This window comes from Nomascus leucogenys, chromosome 3 (genome assembly GCF_006542625.1).
Source record: "Nomascus leucogenys isolate Asia chromosome 3, Asia_NLE_v1, whole genome shotgun sequence".
In the NCBI taxonomy this organism is placed as follows: Eukaryota; Metazoa; Chordata; class Mammalia; order Primates; family Hylobatidae; genus Nomascus; species Nomascus leucogenys.
Genome location: NC_044383.1, coordinates 59,783,214 through 59,804,678, shown reverse-complemented (window position 1 = coordinate 59,804,678; position 21,465 = coordinate 59,783,214). Strand labels below are relative to the sequence as shown.

General features: G+C 38.0%; 1 protein-coding gene across 5 annotated transcripts in view; it reads right to left on the bottom strand.

Annotated features, from left to right (window-relative positions):
* Nucleotides 1-21,465, bottom strand: part of COL9A1 (collagen type IX alpha 1 chain) — a 100,476-nt gene that overhangs the window by 1,067 nt on the left and 77,944 nt on the right. For all 5 annotated transcript variants that reach the window (XM_030809403.1, XM_030809405.1, XM_030809406.1 and 2 more), the window contains 4 exons: nucleotides 18,024-18,170; nucleotides 17,770-17,824; nucleotides 15,807-15,995; nucleotides 9,197-9,274 (listed from right to left, as the gene is read on the bottom strand). In XM_030809403.1, the coding sequence (XP_030665263.1) occupies nucleotides 9,197-9,274; nucleotides 15,807-15,995; nucleotides 17,770-17,824; nucleotides 18,024-18,170 (469 nt within the window). The remainder of the gene's footprint in view (nucleotides 1-9,196; nucleotides 9,275-15,806; nucleotides 15,996-17,769; nucleotides 17,825-18,023; nucleotides 18,171-21,465) is intronic.

Sequence of the window (21,465 nt, the reverse complement as noted above, 5' to 3'; positions counted from 1 at the left end):
CGCTTTTGGAAACGATGGATGATGACTGGTGATTGGTGATGAAGATGATGATGATGATGATGATAAGATCCCTTCCTTCGACTTGGGCTTTCATGGAAATTAAAAGTAGAAAGAGACCTCAGTGTCTCTAACCTCCATTTCCATCAGTAGAGCTGCACCGTGCACCATGGTAGCTTCCAGCCACAGGTGCCTAGTGAGCGCTGAAATGTGATGAGGCCAAATGGAGATGAACTAAGTATCAAACACACCTGGATTTTAAAGACTTCATATGAAAAAATGTAAAATAGTTCATTAATAATTTTTGTGTCTATTACATGATGAAATGATCTTCTGCACACAGTGGATTAAGTAAATTATATTATTAAAATTAATGTCACTTGATTATTTTTACCTTTTTCATGTGGCTACTTGATTTAAAATCATACATGCAACTCACATTTGTGGCTCACATTATATTTCTTTTGAATGCAAGTAGCAGTATTCCTTACTTCTAATAGTTGAGCAACATCTGGGCAGGGAGAAGTATAGTTTAGTGGTTAAAAACACAGGTTTTGGAGACAGACAAATAGCTTTACATTCTAGCCCTATCATTTATGAAAAATGTGACATTAGCAAGTCACTAATCTCAGTTTCTTCATCTACGAAATGGGATAATGCCTTCTTAATAATTAAATTCAGGCCAGGTGCAGTGGCTCATGCCTGTAATCCCAGCACTTTGGGAAGCCAAGGTGGGTGGATCACCTGAGGTCAGGAGTTTGAGATCAGCCTGACCAAAATGGTGAAACCTCATTTCTACTAAAAATACAAAAAAATTAGCAAGGTATGATGGTGTATGCCTGTAGTCCCAGCTACTCGGGAGGCTGACACAGGAGAATTACTTGCACCAGGGAGGCAGAGGTTGCTGTGAGCCGAGATCGCGCCACTGCACTCCAGCCTGGGCGACAGAACAAGACTTCGTCTTAAAAATAAACATAATAGGCCGGGCGCGGTGGCTCACGCTTGTAATCCCAGCACTTTGGGAGGCCGAAGCGGGCGGATCACGAGGTCAGGAGATCGAGACCACGGTGAAACCCCGTCTCTACTAAAAAAAATACAAACCCCGTCTCTACTAAAAAAAATACAAAAAAAAAAATTAGCCAGGCGTGGTGGCGGGCGCCTGTAGTCCCAGCTACTTGGAGAGGCTGAGGCAGGAGAATGGCGTAAACCTGGGAGGCAGAGCTTGCAGTGAGCCGAGATTGCGCCACTGCACTCCAGCCTGGGTGACAGAGCGAGACTCCGTCTCAAAAAAAATAATAATAAAAAAATAATAATAATAATAATAATAATTAAATTCTACAATCGAAAGCACCTGATAAATAGGGGCTATTATTACAATTATTAAGATATTATTGATTAATGTCTTTTAGAAGGCTGTGCCATGTGCCCTACAAAATTTCATGATATTTTTCTCATGAAGGGCTGACCCCAACATCAACTTTGCAATAGCAGGTTCTTTGGGGGACATTTCTTGCTTGTCTTCCTTTTGTCGTGTTTAAGGGTTGTATGTTGCCCTCAATGGGGCACACTCTCTGAGGCACAGCACCCCATAACAAAGAGGAATGTCTGCTGAATGCTTACCCCAGTGCACCAGCAGCACTTTCACACAATCATTGCAAAAGTGGTGCTGAGAAATCAGTGTAAAACAAATTGTGTATGCCAAAATAACATAGGGATCCTCATTCCATCTCAGCCATCTTAACTTGGTCTTTCAGCCAAAAAGCTGGAAGCCAAATCTACATGTTCAACTACTTACTTGCTTATATTTGGTTACTTTCCTTCTTTCTCTGTGGTTTTTACTTTTCTTTTTCTATTTTAGTTGTCTTTTTATATGTCTTTTGTTGGTCTTACTGTAGTAATATGGTCTTATTCAGTGGTCTTATTACATATATCTCACATATTTTTAGAAGGAAGGTAGGTTAGAGATCCTGCTTTACAAACATCTCATTCTTCCTCTGGTGCATACACTTCGATCCTCACAAAGCAATATCATAGGGCAATATATTAATAAGTTTTAAGGGAGAATAATTATCTTTGAATTTATCCATCTCAAAGCTATAGATAAGCAGAGATATAAGTAATTTTCCCTAATTTACCCCATACACTTTCATTCAACTATACCTAGTAAGTACGAAGCAGATCATTATGTGTTTTCTTTTAATGATGAGGCCCCTGAGAAAGCTTCTCGATAATCCACAACATCTATAGATAAAGCTGTAGCAGAACTATGCTTTTAGCAGCACCTGTTAAGATCCTTAACACCAGATGCAGTTAAAGGTGAAGTTGACTTTTTTAAGGTTTAAAAGATGAGCCAGATCTAAATCTGATTTTCATGCAGCTTATCACTAGGAATGTTCCCACTGAGACATACCAGGTGTGCCTTAAAATCAAATCAAGTTTAGGAGAAGGAAATGCCCAAAGAAGAGGTAGAAAACCAAATGAGCACAGGGGCTGGGATGGTCATCTAGATCAGGGGTGGGCAAACTTCAGCTCATGAGCTAAATCCTGTTTTTGTAAATAGTTTTATTAGAACACAACCATGGTCATTTGTTTGCATATTGTCTGTGGCTGCTTTGGCGTACCAGGGCAGAGTTAAATAGCTGCAATATGGTGCCCACAGCCAAATAATCTGATCCTTCACAAATAAAGTTTTCTGATCCCTGATGTTATAAAGAAATGAGCCTGGATTAAGGAATTATCCCACTGTTTTTATGAGATGAAAACGTAAAGTACAAATACAATGAAATTTGGCCACTAATATTCCACGTAAGTGTTGGGGAGACCAAAGGGAGGAGTGAGGCCTGTGGTGAGCTGGAAAGTGGATGCCAGCAGCAGCTCTTCTCCAGCTAACAGCTGCCATTGGGGAATACAGGCCAGTGTTGCCAGAACTTCTGATAATTTTCAAGAGAAGCCAGGAAGCTGAGTCTTTAAATAAATATCTCCCAATGTTTAAATGTTAGCAACTAATTCAAATTTTTTTCAACATTTGTAGAGCCAGCCAAAAACCTTAAGTTTTAAATAATTTATTCTCTAATACACAAACAATATTAAAAAGCAGAAGGATAGCTTTTTAGATTTTCACATTTGGTTCCCCATCGACACACTCCAGGAGAAGTTTTTCTCTTTCTTTTTTTACCTTGCTGAGTTTATTCCAAATTGCTGCTTATCCTCTGAAGGAAGAGTTGATGAAGCCATCCTGTCTACCCTTGATTTATTTTATGAAGCGTGCATCTCATCCAATTCTGCCTTTGGCAAATGCAGCAATTTACCCTTTGGAGCTTTGGATGATGTCATCAGCAGCAGCAGCAGCATCACCACCACCAATGCTTAATGAGAATGCTTTCTCTTTTCCATGTGCCATACACTATGCTCATGATTGAGCCCATTTTTCTCATGTATAAACTGAGAGTTAGGAAGGTAAAATAATTGTCCATAGTCATAGAGCTAGAAATGAGGACCTTTAACCACTGCACTAACCTAACTGTATTTTCCTACCTATTGATTTTTTTAACTCTGTGGAAGGGTGTGGGGGGTTGTGGCAGGGTGTGTGTGTGTGTGTGTGTGTGTGTGTGTGTTGTCATTGTTTTTTTGAATTCCTTGGGCCTGAGTTGACCAGGACGTAGACAGAGGCACAAAATCAAAGAGCAGTATCGATTTTTGCGGAGCTCTAATGATCATAAGAAACTAAGATATTTCTCTGAGGTTTTGCCCTGTAGAAATACCAGAGAAGAAAAACCAGCCTTAACATAGCAGATTGTCAGGCTCTGGAGAACCCTGACCCAGGGCCTTTGCTCTCAGGGATGTTCTAAACTATGTGGGAGCCTCAGCTGGGTGACACTATGTCCACAGCCCATATCACTCAAAAAGTGAAGCTGACTCATAATAACTGTTCACGAAATGGGCATAAATGGTTAGCCCAGCAGCTGCATTAATGAATATCTATCAACTGCTTTGTAACTCTTCAGAAAGAGAAAGCATGGATCTAAAGTGTTATTCTGCTCTGCCTGCCTCATGTGTGTATTACTTACACTAACTGCCTAATGATTACATGGTTTTCTGAAATGTCAAGGACCTATAAAAATGTTGAATATTCCCAAAACAAAGAAATGATAAATGTTTGAGATGATGGATATACTAATTACCCTAGTCTGACTCTACAAATGTTGAAAAATTATATAATATTTCTATTGAAACATTACTACATATCCCATAAATATGTATAACTATTATATGTCAATATAAATTAAAATATTTAAAAATTATTGCCAAACATTTTATGTTTTTTTTTTTAAACAAATGAACAGCTATGTCATTCTCTATGAAACCACTAGAGGGTAGTCATGTTACACTGATGGAAGCCAATCCTGGCTGGATCATTCTGGAGGCAGCCCCTCACCTAATACATGCTATGGAATAAAAGGGACTGTGTATACAGACCAAAAAAAAAAGTGAATAATTTTCACATTAAATAGGGTATTTCATAATTAATCCAGTGGTTATGTAGACTTTTTGTATGTACCAGGAGTTTCTTATATTTCTTGAGCTTAGTGTTGTGGTATTTGACAAAGCAGTATATGTTTAAGGAATTGTAAATTGGTTTATGTAACGCCCAGCAACCAAATAAAACAACTGCAGCAATGGAAATGGAATAATTAGGTACTGAAAAACTTAGCCCGGAACTGAATGTGTGCGTGTGTATTTTTCCACTCAATAGTCTCAAGCAAAGCTCACCTTTCTGCAGACTTTGCACAAGAAAACCGAACATTCTTATAACCTAGTATAGTCCAGCACAAAGCCAGCTATAACTTCCATGTCCAAGGGGCAAAAAGCACCTCAGCTCACAAGTCACCTTCCTGGTGTTCACATTCAAATGATTTGTCATTTAATTTATGTTTTGCCCTAGTGAGTGCACAAAGAGGAAGTCAGGACTCTTTATTATTAATAAATGTTTAATTTTAATTTAATTTAATTAATTTAATTAATAAATTATCTTTAAAATTCTCAGAGTGATGAGGAACCAGTCCTAATGGGCAAGTTTGGTGGCGGCAGACAGAGAGAGGTCTTTGAGACAACCGACCAAGCAATAACACTAGCTGACCTGTGGCACAAAACTGAAGGCGGGGGAGACTAAAGTTCCAGGGATTGCTAATATGATGCACGTAGCTCTGCAAGAGAGGCAGAGAAAGAAGCGAGACAGTCAGCAATTATGGGACATGCCCAATTCACATGTCTAGGTTGCAAAGAAAAACTAATCGTATGATTGGACAGCCAGCCAATCATTCTGCCCACTTTGTGAACACAGACTCAGGAAGCATGAATATCTGTCTTGTTATTACCTGACAGACTTTTGTCAGGACATGAATTTAAGAGTCTGTACTTTCTCAAATATATTATAAAAAAGGGAGCAACAATAATAACAGTTAAATTTCACTAAATAATGTCAGAGTTTCTGTTTGCCATATGCCAGGCACTGTTCCAAGAGCTTTACATGTATTAACATGTGCATATATGCTCTAAACACAAGGTAGGCATAGTGATTCCCATTCACTGAAGAGGAAACTGAAGCACTTCAAGGTAAAAGAACAGTGCATAAGCCCTGGCAGCCTGGCGCCATGTTTGCACTTCTTAAATATTTGCCCAGCCTACTCCTGGCTGTGAGAAACAAACTAGATTGTGTATGTGTACTTTTTAAACAACAAAGCACTGCAGCCAAAATGATCATCAATGTAAAGGTTGTAATAATAACCTGTGTTCCATAACAAGCAATGAGCATTATGTCCCTACAGGGCATGTAATACTTAACACTAAACAAACAGAGATACAGCATTGGAGAGGGGAGACAGGGAACTAAAACTGTCCAGAAAGAATACAAGAACTCTAACAACTGATAGAAAATGATGATATTAGTTACGTCGTTAAAAATATGTTAAATGCCTTAGCACAAAGAATGATCCAACTATCTTTTTTTTATTCAGGAGGATTTGAGCCCCAAATCCAACAATAGGAACAACAAAGAAGGTTGCAGACCACGCTGTTCTGCAGTTTCTTTCTTTTAGGTAAGAAAATAATTTATTTATCTAGAAGTTTCCAGACAAATTACTGCACAGAATCCGTTTGAAGTTTCATCAGGCCTTAAAGTCCTATTATGTTTTTGAGAGATCAGAAATCACATTCCGAGTCACATTCAAGCTCTATCAAGAAATAAAAAGCAGTCTAGCCTCAGTGGACAACTAACCAGTGAAAAGATGTACTGCTACCCAGTACTTCACATTTGTGATTTGGAGTTGAAGTAGACTTTCATGGAGCATCAGGGGCCGTGCTGATTTAGAAAAGAGTAATATATTACTGCTGATCAACAGCAAGAGAAAGAAGCTGCAGGGGCTGAACTAGGGTCCAACTTTGCCCTCAGCTCTCCTTGATCCACCTTAAAAAGCAAAAAGTGGACTTGATATATTAATAATAGTATGAACAACCAACATTTCTTGAGCGCCTATTATAGCCAGGAACTGTCTTAAGCAATTTATGTGGATTGAGTTTCTTTATTTCTCAGAATTACCCTATCAGAGAGATGTTCTTGTTATCACTGTTTTATAAATGGGAAAACTGAGGTGCAGAGAAATTAAGTCACATGCCCAGTGTCATAAAGTTAGTTAGTGGCATAGTCAAAATGTGAACCTGGGATGTCTGAATTGTAGATGCCACTCTTCAAACAGCCTACGTTCAGGTACTAGCTTTAAGGGAGGAATGACCCAAAAAGCTCATGTCAGGAACTTGACTGACTTAAGCATATGCACGGTGTCAACAAGAGAATGTGGGCCAACCTCGAAACCCAAGCCCTCAGCTGGTGCTTTCACCTGCGCACTACACGAGGACGCTGCGCCAAAGTGCAGAAAACGACCCACCAGCAGACCCCTCTTCTCTGGCATCTGTGCTTTTGAAAGTTAGCCTATATTCCTGAAAAATAATCTGGAACTCAGATTTGTCACTAAATAATGTCAGATATCGTCTCAATTAAAAGGTAACAAAAGTCCAAAAAAGGAAGGCTACGGAGGTTGAGACATAGTAACCAGAACAAGGAAATCAAGAAAGAAGAGTCAGCTGGGAGGTGAGAAGGATGGGAGATAATCAGAGCTGATGCGGAGAGCAAAGTGAGAGGAGGGGAGAGATCAGAGGAGGGCGACGATTTTGGAGGTAATCCCAGGAAAGGAGGGGCAAGGACTGGCCAAAGGAAGAAAGGAAAAGGAAAACAGAAAGGACAGGTATTAGGAGTCCCCTGGATAAGGGGGTGCACAAAATGTTTCAACAATTAAAAAAAAAAGATTAAATCCAAGATCAGCTAAAATTAATAATTTTGTTTGTAAGCGACCCCAGGGAGGGCTGCAAATGATGATCTTGTCCTACCTCACAATTTGCTTACACGTGGATGGTCTGATGTTCTAAAAAGCAAGTCGGGGAAGCCCCTCTGACTGACTGTGTGCCCCGTTTGCACCTCCCATCAACTTGGCTTCCGAAAATGGTTTACTGCAGGTGGGAGATAATGTGCTCCTGACAGTCTGGGACACAGCACACATGGAGCTGATCTTCTTGATCTTCTCATCTTTACATTTAAAATGTGGCTTACCAACAGATTGTTTGCAAAGTGAGAATCCCTAGAAACCATAATACATTTTCAATAAAGGAAAATGTTGCCAATAGTGCAAGTCATTGGTTCGAGAACTGTTAAGTGATTTGTCAATAAAATGAGAGAAGAAGGAGTTATTAGGCTTTCTCATAAATACATAGATAATTAAGTAAATTGTGATGATGAAATGTTATCAGCCTCAAAATTTCCTATTCCTACCACTGGTGACGGAGACAAGCACCTTTAGTAAATTCTATTTCCTTTTCCTCTCCTCTAAACACCCATCAATGAATCCAAGCTTTACCGTATATTAAAATCTTCTCTAAATCCAATTTAAGCCAGATTTTCCTTTCATTACTAATCATACATCTTCCATTTCCAATTATAAAAATTTATCAATATGTGAAAACATTTTGACGAGCCCATGAATCAGTTTTAGAAAGGCAGTGTTTGAGTTATCTCCAAACATTCATGTTTTAAAAAAAAAAATTTTTAATGAGAACGCAATCCCCAGAAGCAATGAAATGGATAATTGGAAAGCAATGATGTTTTTGGCCACAATTATAGCTGTGATTAAATACATCAGCCTCTGGCAGAATTAGAAAATTGTAATTTCTTTTCCTAAGCTTCCCTAAACCAAGTTTTCCCAAACCATTGTGGAAGCCAGTGTCATCTCAACTCTCCTCAGCAACAGACCCCTAGGGCTTTGGGAGCCTTCCTAAGCCACTGCCTCCCCACAGTAACAGAGCGTTTGCTGGAAAGTTGTGCATCATTCATGCCCTTACACTGAACTGGCTTTTGGCCCTGCTATGTTGCCTCTGTGCTTGGGCTTATAAACCATTCCCCAAGGGATGAGTGTGTTCCAGCCTGGACTCTGGTGACAGGGTAGCCAGTGCATAAAGAGAACAGAAGGCCCAGTGAGAGAATCTGGGCCCTTCACACAAGGGCTACCCTGTCACCTCAGTTGACGCAGCTGTGATGTGTGGCTTGCGTGTGGCTCTTAGTGGTTATGAGTAGGAATGTTCAGTTTTGTATTTTCTTTCTTTTTTTTTTTTTTTTTTGGATGTGGGGTTTTGGAGGGTCTGGGTGTTTGAAAGGGGAGCTTTAAAAATAAAATTCCACTTACTCCTTGTGCAAGAGATTAAAAACAGGTTAATCTTCCTACTGCTCTGGCATTTTAGATTTTAAAAAAACAGGAAACTATCACCTGCTTTAGAAATAGATAGGATCCAATTTATTCAGAATTTTATAACAAGTGCATTGTGCCTGGACCTTGACACTATTTTTCTTGAAGCATCTATTTAAGGAAATTAGTATTTCAAGTCCTGATACCTATTTTCTGACAAAGAATACAGATATGATTTACAGATCATTTAATTCTTTACTAAAGCTGGTCTTGAAAAATCTATGCTAGCCATTCTGAATAATTAATATGCTTAAGTGATCAAATAACAATTATTTTAAAATTTTATTCAATTCAGGCTGTGTACTTGCTACCAATTTCACTACCTCCTCCTCTCAGCTATACAACACACTTACCTGGGAGACCTATAGCTCCAGGCAAACCTTTGGGACCTCTTCCTGGAGGGCCACGCTCCCCCTTTTCTCCCAAGTCACCTGCATTACATTAAAGAAATGTTATTTTTCTACATATCTATAAAAATAAACTTCTGTATCTTTAAACTTTCAGCAAATCTAAAATTCAGAAACCAAAAGGTCATGAAATTGCCATAAACTAGATCGTAGTGAGTATGTAGCAAGGTAAAAATCAAGTTCATCCTATTAATAAATCTAAGGGGGGAAAATCAAATTACTATATTCATAGATACTGGAATGACATTTGACAAAATTGAACATGCATTCTTGATAAAACATTCGATAAAATAAGAACCAATGGCCACTTCCTAAACATGAAAAATATATCTATCTCAACCCATAAGCTAGCATTATGCTTAATGGGAAACACAAGAATTAGTTCCACTACAATCAGAACAATATAAAGACACCTACTTTATCACTATTATATAACTTTTGGTTTGAGTAGTTAAAACTATCTCTATTTTCAGGAGATATGAATATATAGCTTAAAACTCTAGAAAGTTAACTCAAAAACTATTACAAACAGTAGCATTCAGTCAAATAGCAGGGTACAAAATTAATATATGGAAATTATAATTTTATATATATTAACACAACCAGTAATAAGACATAGTAAAAAAGATACCATTTATAACAACAATTAAAATATTAAATAACGAGGAATAAAACTAATCAGAAATAGGCAAGTCCAACATGACAAAAAGTTTAACATTTCTGAAGGACAACAGAAGACTTGAAAATCATTCTTAAATAGAAATGACATCATCATAAAATATTGCCAGTTCTCCCCAAGCTGAATGTTCATCATTATCTTAATAAAAATACAAACCCATTTTTTATCAGAAAAGAAGATCCTGAAGTTTGTATAGAAAAACCCATAAGCCAGAGTAAGCCACAAAAACTCCATGAAGAAAAGCAACATGAAGGGAATTAATTTGACCAGATATTAAATCAACTAAAATGTGTGGTGCTGCTCCCTGAATACACAGACCAGAATAGAAAGCCCAAAAAGTAGGCCCAAATACATAACAGGATTTGGGTTTATAATGAAGGTAGTGTCTTAAAGTGGGAAAAAGTTGAACAATTCAGTAAATGGTATTGGAAGAAGTGGGTAGTCAACTGGAAAAGAAAAGTTAGATCTATACCTCACACCCTATTCCAGGATAAAATACAAATGGATCAAGTATTTTAGTGTAAGTTAAGAATCAAAAGAAAACAAGGGAGAATTATGACCTCAGATTGGCCTTTTTATTAAGATTCAAAATATGAAGAGTTCCTAAAACCAACACAAAAAGGCCAACAACACAAAAGCAAAAAAATGACCAAAATACATGAGCAGGCAGGTCACTAAAAGGAAGTAAAAATGGCTCTTAAATATATGAAAAATTCCCTGACTTCACTCTCATAACAAAATAAATGCAAATTGTAAAAAAAAAAAAAAAAAAAAGAAAAAAAAAAGGATGCTATTTTAACCTATAAGATCGGCAAAAATTCCAAAGTTCAATTAAACATATACTAGCAAGTCTGTGGAAAATGCACTATTATGAATTGCTGATAAGAGTATAAATTTGTACAATCTCATTGGAGGGTAATTTGACGATAGCTATCAAAATTTTTACCCAGCAGTTCTACTTCTAGGAATTTATCATAGAGATAGAGATGGAGTGTATGCTGCTATTTTATACAAAAATGAAATACGTACAATGTTGTTCACTGCAGTCTTACTATAATAGCAGAAGGTTGGAAACAATCTATGTCCATTAAAAGGCTAAAGACATTACAGAACTTCCACAGAATAGAACACTATGCAGCTGTGAAGAATAGCCAGGAAGCTCTTTGGAACGGTCTCCATGGCATACTGCTCAGTGAAAAAGGCAAGTTCCAGAACACTTGCTAAAGGACAATATGATTCATTTTTAAAAGGATGTAGAAAAAATACATATTCATGTATCCTTATATAGAATTGCTTGTAAGGATGTGTAAGAAAAGAATAGTATTGATTACCTAGTGGGAAGGAGAAAGGAAATTAGGCAGATGGGAGACAGGGATGGGAGAGAAACTTCACTAAATATCTTTTTTATACATTGTTAATTTTTGGAACTGTATAAATTTAGTATTATGAAATATAAATTAATCAGTCTTAAAAACATAAACATAAAGTGTGTTGTCACAGTGTCTACATTTCACTACCAACTCGTTGTTTATAGGGAATACACTTTGGATTGCAACCAACCATGTGGATTTGCAAGACATTTACAAGACAGTTGATTGAAATTGGGGACAAAGTTGCATTAATTATCCCAGCCCCTGAAGACACCAAACCCAGCAACTTGACCTCATTAACAAAAGGCGTTAATGCCTTAGTTAAGTGGTCCTAAATGACGTCTGCTGCTCTTTGTTGAAGGCATTATCCCATTATTCCGGTAGTACAGTAGTATGTCATTATTCTACTATGCTGTTAGAAAATGCAATGGCATCTTGCAATAAATTCTATACATACCATTTTTTTTCCAAACATTTGTTTCAGCTTAGCCTCATTCGATGTTAAGTCATATTTGTTATAATTTTAAAAACAAAGTCATGTACACAACAAAAATAGAAAAAATATCTGTATAACCATCTGCACTCAGATAGTCAAAGATCTCTAATTCTGAAGTGAATATTTAGTCACCATTCTTTGATTTTAGTTGTGAATGTCTTCATGTGAATGTTTTCATGATAAACTACATTTCATCACATTTCAAAACAATTTAAATTTATATAAATACTATGATGGATTGAACTCAGGTTGAACTCATATTTACATAAGCTAGTTTTTTTAACCCTCATCATCAATATGGCCTTACTATATTAGGAAGATATGACAATTAACGTCTTATAAACTAATGGCATAAGCATTCTTGTTAACTCGGTAATTTAAGTGTCGTATCACTATAATTCTGGAGGCTGGCAATGAGAACAGAATCTCTAAATGTGCCACATTTTCTGAAGATATGAGATGACGATTATAAATGAAAGTGTGGCTTTTACACTGATAGTAAAAGCTAAACTTGTTTGTACATTCTAGCATGAAGCCACACCAACTTTTAATGTTGCTTCAAGGAATAAGACCAGTGTCTTTGTTGTGATACTGTCTTTGGTTCTCAGTCAGAGAAAAACAAGTTTTAAGATGAGCTCCAAAACAGAGCCTATTCTGCAAACTGCTTCTCCACAGCAAACCATGCATACAGGTTGGTTCTATCGACAAGGTTAATCTACTACTTCAAACCCTGGTCATGTCTTCTTTTGAGATGTACAAAAACCAGCTCAGGGAACTAAAGGTCCAGCTTTGTTAGCCTCCTCAGTCAAAAAATATGCATAAAGGGCTTGTAAAATAAGCTTTAGATAAGGTATAAAGAAAAATATACAGCTTGAGCAGAAAAACAGCTCATTATGAACGGGTGGAAATTCTCATTGCTCTACAGTTGCTATTTATTTCATTTATTCATGAGCTATGATTGACGCTCTATCTCCATGTAAACAGATTATCACTGAGAAAGGTGTTAGTCATAATTATGACATGTGTGTTTTCTCAAACCTTCATTTACATATTGCAGTGCCTGTTTGATTCACACTAAAATATCTAAAAATATACAGCCTTACTCAAAGGGACTTAAAATTAATCCAAACTGTGAATATTTAAAACTAGTATTTATGACACAAAAGACCGATGTAACACCAAGCAAAGTGAACATAAGGCCAGTTAGATATCTCTCAGATTTTGAGCCTGGGCCCTAACATTTTGTATCATATTGTGGAAAGCATGTCAGTGAAAAACAGAAAAATTATAGATATAACCTAAGCTTTGACTATGATTTGAGGCATATTTCTACTAGCTCCTATTGCAAATGTTCTACTGTGTTCTTCAGAGTATTTTCTAGGAGAAAACCAGTGACTAAGACATCATAATAAAACTTGTTTGTTATCTATGTAGCAGTTTCTCTGGGAAAAGGCTCTCAAAGTGACTCTATGGTAAAGCAAGATTCATACCATCCCTTCTTTACCAGGGATGGGGAAAAAAGCCAACAAGCAATACTGAAATATATCTCTCCTCTGATTGACTGAAAATTTAAGTTTCAAAACGGTGGAATGTTTATTCTCAGGGAAATTTCAGCTGTAACTCCTTGGATATTACAAAGCTGTTTTCTAATAAATACTCCTGTTAATGTATGTGGTGGGACAAGAAGAATCAAATCCAGCTACCTAAAATCATACATTTCCAAAAGTATGACAGTGTTAATTGATTTTAAAAATTTAATTACCCCTCCCTACCTCCATCCCAAATTCTCAGAAGTTAAACTGAGAGAAGATACTGCTTTAAAGGAATCTGATAAGAAGAAAGAGATGGAGGAGGGTAGGGAGAAAAAAAACCCTTTGGAAAAGAGAAAAGAATTGTATCACTTCATGTTATAGATTATGTCATGAATACTGAAGAAAAATTAAGAGGAAATAACTCATATGATCAAGCTATACTTGACGAATGAACTTAGCGCTAGAGACATTTTCCAGGTTCCAAATATAGAAATTTACTTTTGTTTCTTTCAAACTGAGGTTCATCTGCTAGAGCCAACCCAACCCAACCTAGCCACAATTCACTGTTGCTAAAGCTTCCCCAAACAATTCACCATTGTTTCCAGTGGTTCTCAACCCTGGCTGCACATTAAAATCACCTGGAGAATATTTTAAAATCCCAATGCCCAAGCCAATAAAATCAGAATCTCTGAGAATGGGATCCAGATATCAGTGGTTTTAAGCTCCTCAGGCAATTCCAGTGGGCAGGCAAGGCCAACAAAGGCAGCTTTAGACTGTCCTAGCTTAGCAAGTGACATTGGCATTTTCATTTTTTAAAGAAGAGTTCTGTTACTAGCTCAAAGTTAAGCTCTGCCCCAAGGAGACTTCCTGTTAACCAAGGAAAATAGGGCTGTGATGTCTATAGGCCCTTTAAGGCATTCCCTTTCAGTAGGAAAATGGGCGATTGCTCCACACCAGGTGCAGCAGAACCACCAGGAGGGCCTGTTAAACTAGACAGCTAGACCTCCACCCCAGAGTTTCTGATTCAGCAGACCCAGTGTGGACCAGAGAATTTGCATGCCTAACAAGGTCCCTGGTGACTCTGCTGCTCCGGAGACTGCTCTTTCAGAACCACTACCCTAAAGTGAACTCAGGAAAGGCCGAGTCATCATGATCCACCCACTTTTGCACAACAGATCCAATGAAGTCAACAATCTACCTAAGCTGTAGAGTTTCTTAGAAATCATTTACAGAGTGAATTGAGACTAGCATAGAGCGAGCACCTAAGGCATGAGCTCCTGAACTAGTAAAGCAGGACAAAGATGAATAGGTATGTGACTCTTTCAAAGAAAATGTTCAGTTCTCTTTAAGAAAAACCCTACCCTCAGTCTGCACTCTATTTGATTTTGTCTAGTCTCCCAAAGCTTTGAATTCATGCCAGCCTTACAAGAGGTCTCAGACCCCATTTTTTTAACATGAAGCTCTGAACATGCCAAAAAAAATGTAATTAAATAAATTGTTCCAGCTGAAGGTCTAGTTAGCCAACTACATCAGCAATTCATTTATAGATCCAAAAAGGCAGCTTGCTTGCCTTCTGACCATTCACGCCATAATATTTACCCCTAATTGGAGCATTGCAGTACTTAAAAAAATTAAAAATTAAAAAAAAAATCCCTCTCTTGTTTCTGATGCCACGTCTTTCTGAAGTTCCCCAGAAAGCTGTCAGTCACTCATCATGACATAGAAACTACTCACTTTACTTAGTCCTCTCTGTAAATTATCCAGGGCACATACACCCCAAGCGGATATACTTACTCCCCTCAACTAGCAAGCTCCAAATAAGGCAGCCAGTTCTTCCACCAGTCCTGCTGAGTACCTAACACACTCATAGCCCGGTTTTTCTGCAAAATCCTGGATGCAAGGGCTTAACTTGCTTTAAATAAAAATGGAAGAAACAAGCTATCTTACATACTAAAGAAGGAATTAGATTGTACTTCAGAGCTGAAAAAATCCATCAAAACTAAATATCCAATGTCACGTTTTAAAAGAGGGAGGCAGCTCCAATGCATATTTTTCTTACGTCCTGTTAACAAATTTTGTTAGTTTAAATAACAAATACAAACATCCTAAGGATGGTTGCCATGTTAGAGGAGCTCAACAATGACTTTAGGGTCTCAAAAAAAAAAAAAATAGCTGAATGATGGTTTACCAGATCCCATAATCTTTGTTTTGAACCATGATTGCGGTACAGTATAATAGAAAAAGATTAGTACTAAAAGACAAGGGACTTTAATTCTAGTATTTGGTCTGCTGTTGTGGTATAGCAGGGTCAAGAGAATATTATATAACAGTTTTTGAATCTTCACCATCACTATTGTAAAAGAGAATAATACATCTTATCTCACTGGATATTCAGAAATTGGTAAAACATAAATTCCTCGAGCTTGATACATCTGAAAAAGGTTGTGTTCTTTGGTTCCACGTGGGCAAGATGACTTACCTTTAGGTCCCCTCAAACCAAGAGCACCAGGGGGCCCCTTAATGCCCGGAAGGCCACGAATTCCCATCTGGCCTGGGAAACCATTCTCTCCAGGAGGGCCGGGGGGACCAGGAGGGCCAGGCCTTCCAGGGAGCCCAGTGGCACCCGAGTCTGGACGCTTAAGACTAGCAGCCATCTCAGCAAAATGCTCTAAAAGAGAATAAACAAAACAACCCAGAAGTGTCAGAAACATAAAAGTTATTCTAATGAAAAGAGAGGTATTCCAAATGCTTTTTTTTCTAAATGTGTCACCAGATCTTCAAAATTGGCAGTAAGAAATGAATAAAGTTGGATAATTCCTCTGTGGGCTTTCTGCCAGAAAGCTTTGCTGGTGCTGTTTGATGCAGCTCTCCCTGGCTGTATTTGGTCCTGTTGTTCTGAGACAGAGTCAGGGCGTGGGGAGGGAGGTAGCGGGGGGTGGGATTTACAAAAATCTTAAACTACAGGCGTTGGGGTGAAGGATGTTCTGGAAGGATGTCACCTGAATCCCTGCTGGGTATCTGAAAACCCAGGATGGGAAGAAAAATGAGTTTCTTAACATAGGTGGAAGCAGATGTCCAGACAGTTTTTAAAAGCCAAGAACATTGTCCAGAATTAATATTCAGACACCATTTGAGACCTCGCCTCACGTTCTTAGTTTGAAGATGTTATATAAACTGAAATATCCCCAGGAGTCACAGCTTCTTATAAACCCTCCTTCTCAGAAGTTTTTTCCATGCTTGAAATAGACAACAAACATTAAAAATAACTTGTTTCTTAGGAATGGTCAGAGTTAGTCTTAAAAATTAATAACTGTGTGGGCTTTTTCAGGAACCATTAAACAGATTCAGAATCACTCACTAAAGCCATGACCTACAACAAAATCTCCCCATGAAAACATTCTAAGGGAAATATTCTCATGTAATATTTTTTAAACTTAGAGGGTAAAGGAGAATATGAAATGGAAACAAATTTCTACTCAACATTTTTAAATTGTTTAAATGTGAGTATTCTAAATTTGCTTATATAAGTAAGAGTTTGCATGGAATAATAATTTTTTAGATATGTAATGTTTAAAACTAAAATAGACTTTCAGGACAAAATGTCTGCAAAAAAGAGACCTATATTGCTTTTCAAATATAGAAGTGAACGTTTCATTCCCATTTGGTTCTGGAAAACTTCTCAAGTCTCCTAGACAAACTAGACTGTCTAGTGAGCATACAAAAGAGTATCTCTTCATGACAAAGTTAGCTACACCAGAATACTATAACTAACTGTAGCCTTCAGTGTTACAGAACTCCTCAGCTATAGGGTCTTTTGCACATCTTCATTTTCTGTGTGTTTTTATAACTAGACCAATTCTGAAACAAATAACAATTGCCATAGCTATAGATAAATTTTGATAAGGGTTAACAAGTATGAAAACGTGTCATAATTTTGGTAAATGCTGGTTATTGATTTGTTTTACATATGTGTACATGAATGGAGATAATGTCCTTATGCTTCCTGTGGTCATGGAGTCTGTCATTTACTTCTCATAAAATGTAGCGAAAGCCTAGGTCAGTGCTAGGTACACACTAAGTGGTAGGGTCTTAAGGAGGGGAGAGACAACTAAGAATTTGCATTCCAAAGAAAAAAGTGTGTGCGTGTGTGTGTGTGTGTGTGTGCACTTTGTTATAAATTAGCCCCCATGGCAAAAAAAAAAAAAAAAAAAAAAGGGCAGGATAACCAGAAAGGTAATATTTTACATTGAGGCCATGGGCTATATACTATTGTGGATGCCAATAGTTCGATAAAACAGAATTGGGATTAATATTACCCTAAATATCCTATCTTTAAGGCATACAAAAAGTCACTCCTGTTTACCCTTGCGTATCTACAAGAATAAAATCTTAAGAAACAAGAGTTGATGGTGGAAAAAGTCAAACCATTGTGATTTATTTACCTTGTATGACTCTCATGCAAACCTGCTTAATGTGCTGATCTGTCGGTGCTCTACCCTGGGACAGAAAAGAAAAAAGGCAGTTTATGCATGAAACCATAAAGAGAACATTGTTAAGTTGTAAACTGACAGACTCTGCAAGGAACCACGTGGCTGGATTTACAAGAGAACTTGTTGAGAAGCTGATGCCTAGAACAGCCCTGCTGCTGTGGGATGGAGTCTCCAAAAGGAAACCACAGAAGCTGCCCACCACTCACCGGAGGGCCCTGAACACCAGGCAGGCCAGTGGCACCCTGTTCTCCCTGCACGCCCCGGGGTCCAGGTGGTCCTCTTGGTCCTTCCACTCCAGGAAGCCCCCGACTTCCCTCAGGCCCTCTCAAGCCAGGTTCCCCAGGATTACCTGCCTGGAACACAATTGCACACTATCAAACCAGGGCTAAGCATAAGGAATGTGCCTGCTTCATACGTGAAATTTGGGGTTTCCTGCATTCTGCATCCTAACAGATGTTCTTTCAGAGGTTACAAAACTTTCACTGCAAGGTGAAGACACATAATGCTACACAACTTACCCACCTTTGAGAAATCTAGTTCAAGTTATCTTTCAATATATCTTTCTTTTGGCTGGGTGCGGTGGCTTATACCTATAATCCCAGCACTTGTGGGAGGCTCACGTGGGCGGATCATGAGGTCAGGAGTTTGAGACCAGGCTGGCCAATATGGTGAAACCCCGTCTCTACTAAAAATACAAAAATTAACCGGGCATGGTGGTGCATGCCTGTTGTCCCACCTACTTGGGGAGCTGAGGCAGGAGAATCACTTGACCCAGGAGGTGGAGGTTGCAGTGAGCGGAGATCACGCCACTGCACTCCAGCATGGGCGACATAGTAAGACTCCGTCTCAAAAAATAATAATAATAACTATTATTATTATAATAATAACTATTATTATTATAATAATCTTTCTTTCGGGGATAGTTATTCTTGCAAAATGTTTATTGGAATACTACATTTTTTTAAAACTACATTCTTCATACTTTAAGCCACTCTCTAAGAGGAACTTAGTTTTCGATAAGCTTGTTAACATTTTCTAGCTACACAAAAGCCCCTGCATTCCTACAAATATGTTACTTTGCATATCACTAATGCAGCAAGCATTAAAAAAAGATACTTCCAAGACCATAAGTTATTTAGCCCTTATGACTTTTTTTTGTAGAGAATGTGAAGATGCCAGGTATATCCAGGAATTACTAAACTAAATCACTGCACTTAAAATACCACATTTAAAATGCTGCATTTAAAATACTTGACCAGGCCGGGTGCGGTGGCTCACGCCTGTAATCCCAGCACTTTGGGAGGCCCAGGCAGGTGGATCACGAGGTCAGGAGATCAAGACCATCCTGGCTAACATGGTGAAACCCCGTCTCTACTAAAAATACCAAAAATTAGCTGGGCATAGTGGTGAATGCCTGTACTCCCAGCTACTCAGGAGGCCGAGGCAGGAGAAAGCCAAGAACCCAGGAGGTGGAGTTTGCAGCGAGCCGAGATCATGCCACTGCACTCCAGCCTGGGTGACAGAGTGAGGCTCCTTCTCAAAAAAAAAAAAAAAAAAAAAAATACTTGACCAAAGAAAGCTACAACTTATCTAAGTATCAAGGAAGTTAAAAAATCTAAATATTAAAGAAGTTAAAAGTAAACCATGTGTTTCCTTAGCATAAAAGCAAATACAAGTTAGGTTTTTTTTTTTTAGCTGAAAGCAGACCACTAAAAGCATTTAAAAGAATCATCTAAGATAAATGTTTTAAAAAGAGACCAAATTAATTCACTTTTTGTTAAACTAAAAATTTGTTAAATTCCTCTGGTAGAATTTGTGGCAGAATAGCTCCAATGTACTGCTGCTGTTCAGAATAAGAATGAGAAGATAAAAGAACACGAGGCAGCAAGGGAATGCTAGTGTTCAAGATATGAATGTTTATAAAGCGATTTAATCCTGCTTCTTTTTCATATGCATCATTTATCTAGAAAAAGCTGGCTCTTTCAAACAAATACTTTAAACTGAAGAAGGCGGTGAAGCAATACTTTTACTAGATACATCCAAATAAAGCTCAGCAAATGTGCTTTTCCAATTTCTCTTTATGCAAAAGAAATTGATATTCATCTAAGTCAACTTGCCAAAATTGCTTCTATGAAGAAATTATGATTTAAAAGACTTCCTGAAAGACTGTCAGCAGGACAAGGAAAAGGTATCCTATATAGAAGGCTGCAACATTGTCAGGTGCCTAGGGTGCAAAACTGTAACAACTTTTTTTTTTTTTTTTTCTTGAGATAGAGTTTTGCTCTCGTTGCCCAGGCTGGAGTGCAATGGCGTGATCTCGGCTCACCACAACCTCCACCTCCCAGGTTCAAGTGATTCTCCTGCCTCAGCCTCCAGAGTAACTAGGATTACAGGCGTGTGCCATCACACCTGGCTAATTTTTTGTATTTTTAATAAAGTTGAGGTTTCTCCATGTTGGTCAGGCTGGTCTCAAACTCCTGACCTTGGATGATCTGCCCACCTTGGCCTCCCAAAGTGCTGGGATTATAGGCATGAGCCACTGCACCTGGCCAACAACTTCTAAAAGAACCCAGAAGAGAGACAAAATGAACTCAGAAATATACTGAAGAACTGACAGAAAACAAAGGAGACCACAATGGAGTGTATAAGCCTGCTGATAGTGACTGAAATACTGCAACAATAAGAGCTGGGAACTTCCTAATGAAGAGATTAAGGGGGACCCTGGGTCTTTGGGAAAAAATTCCTCAATTAAGGAGTGGTATACTGAAACAGAAATCAGGTTACAGACATCGCCTACTTCACAACTTTGTCTATGCTGAAATCAATGAAGAAAGTGTAAGTCTTTGTGTTAGTAACAATTTCCCCTGATTCTGGGACAGTAGACTTCAATTTCACTCATATTACCTAGGCAGTGTCAGGTAAGACACAGGTGGGGAAGGAGATGAATCAAGGGCTAATTCCTAATATTATATGCTAATTCCTAATATTAAATTTGAATGCAATTAACTTATTCTTGTCACTGCATTGTTCATTAACTTTTCTTTGGTACAGCTTGAATTCTTTCTATTGAACATTACTATTTCTAGATAGTGACGTAGGATTTCTATTACCAAACCCAATCAAGGTTTACTCTAAATTTTTCTCAATCCTCAACCATTTCTGTTAAAAATTCTTGGGCATAAAAGTGTTACTTGAAACTTGAGACATGGTGTTTAGAAGCAGGTAAGTTAATACAATGTAATAATATTCATCTCTGTGGTTTGCAAAGAGCCCAAGGCTAGGCATTGTAACCACATCTGATTCGGTCCTCCTGGAGAAAGTGAAGCTAAGGATAATCTAAACGCTTAAGGAGGAGGTAGCTATTCCAAGGAAAGAGGAAGAGGAGACCAGAACAAGGTGTTAAACAGCATGTAAAAAGAACTGCAAATGGATGGAGTTCTATGTATGTAGGAGATGAGATTCATGGAGCAAAGAACACTTCATCAAAGGCTTTGTTTACCTCGCTAAGAATCTGATTTTATTCTTAAAGAGTTTTAAACAGAGGAGGGATACACAGTGGGTTTTATCCTTTTAAAAAATCTAGATGACATTGGCTGCCATGAGGATAATATGTTGGACAGGGACAGAGAAGGGTTGAGGAGATTCCAG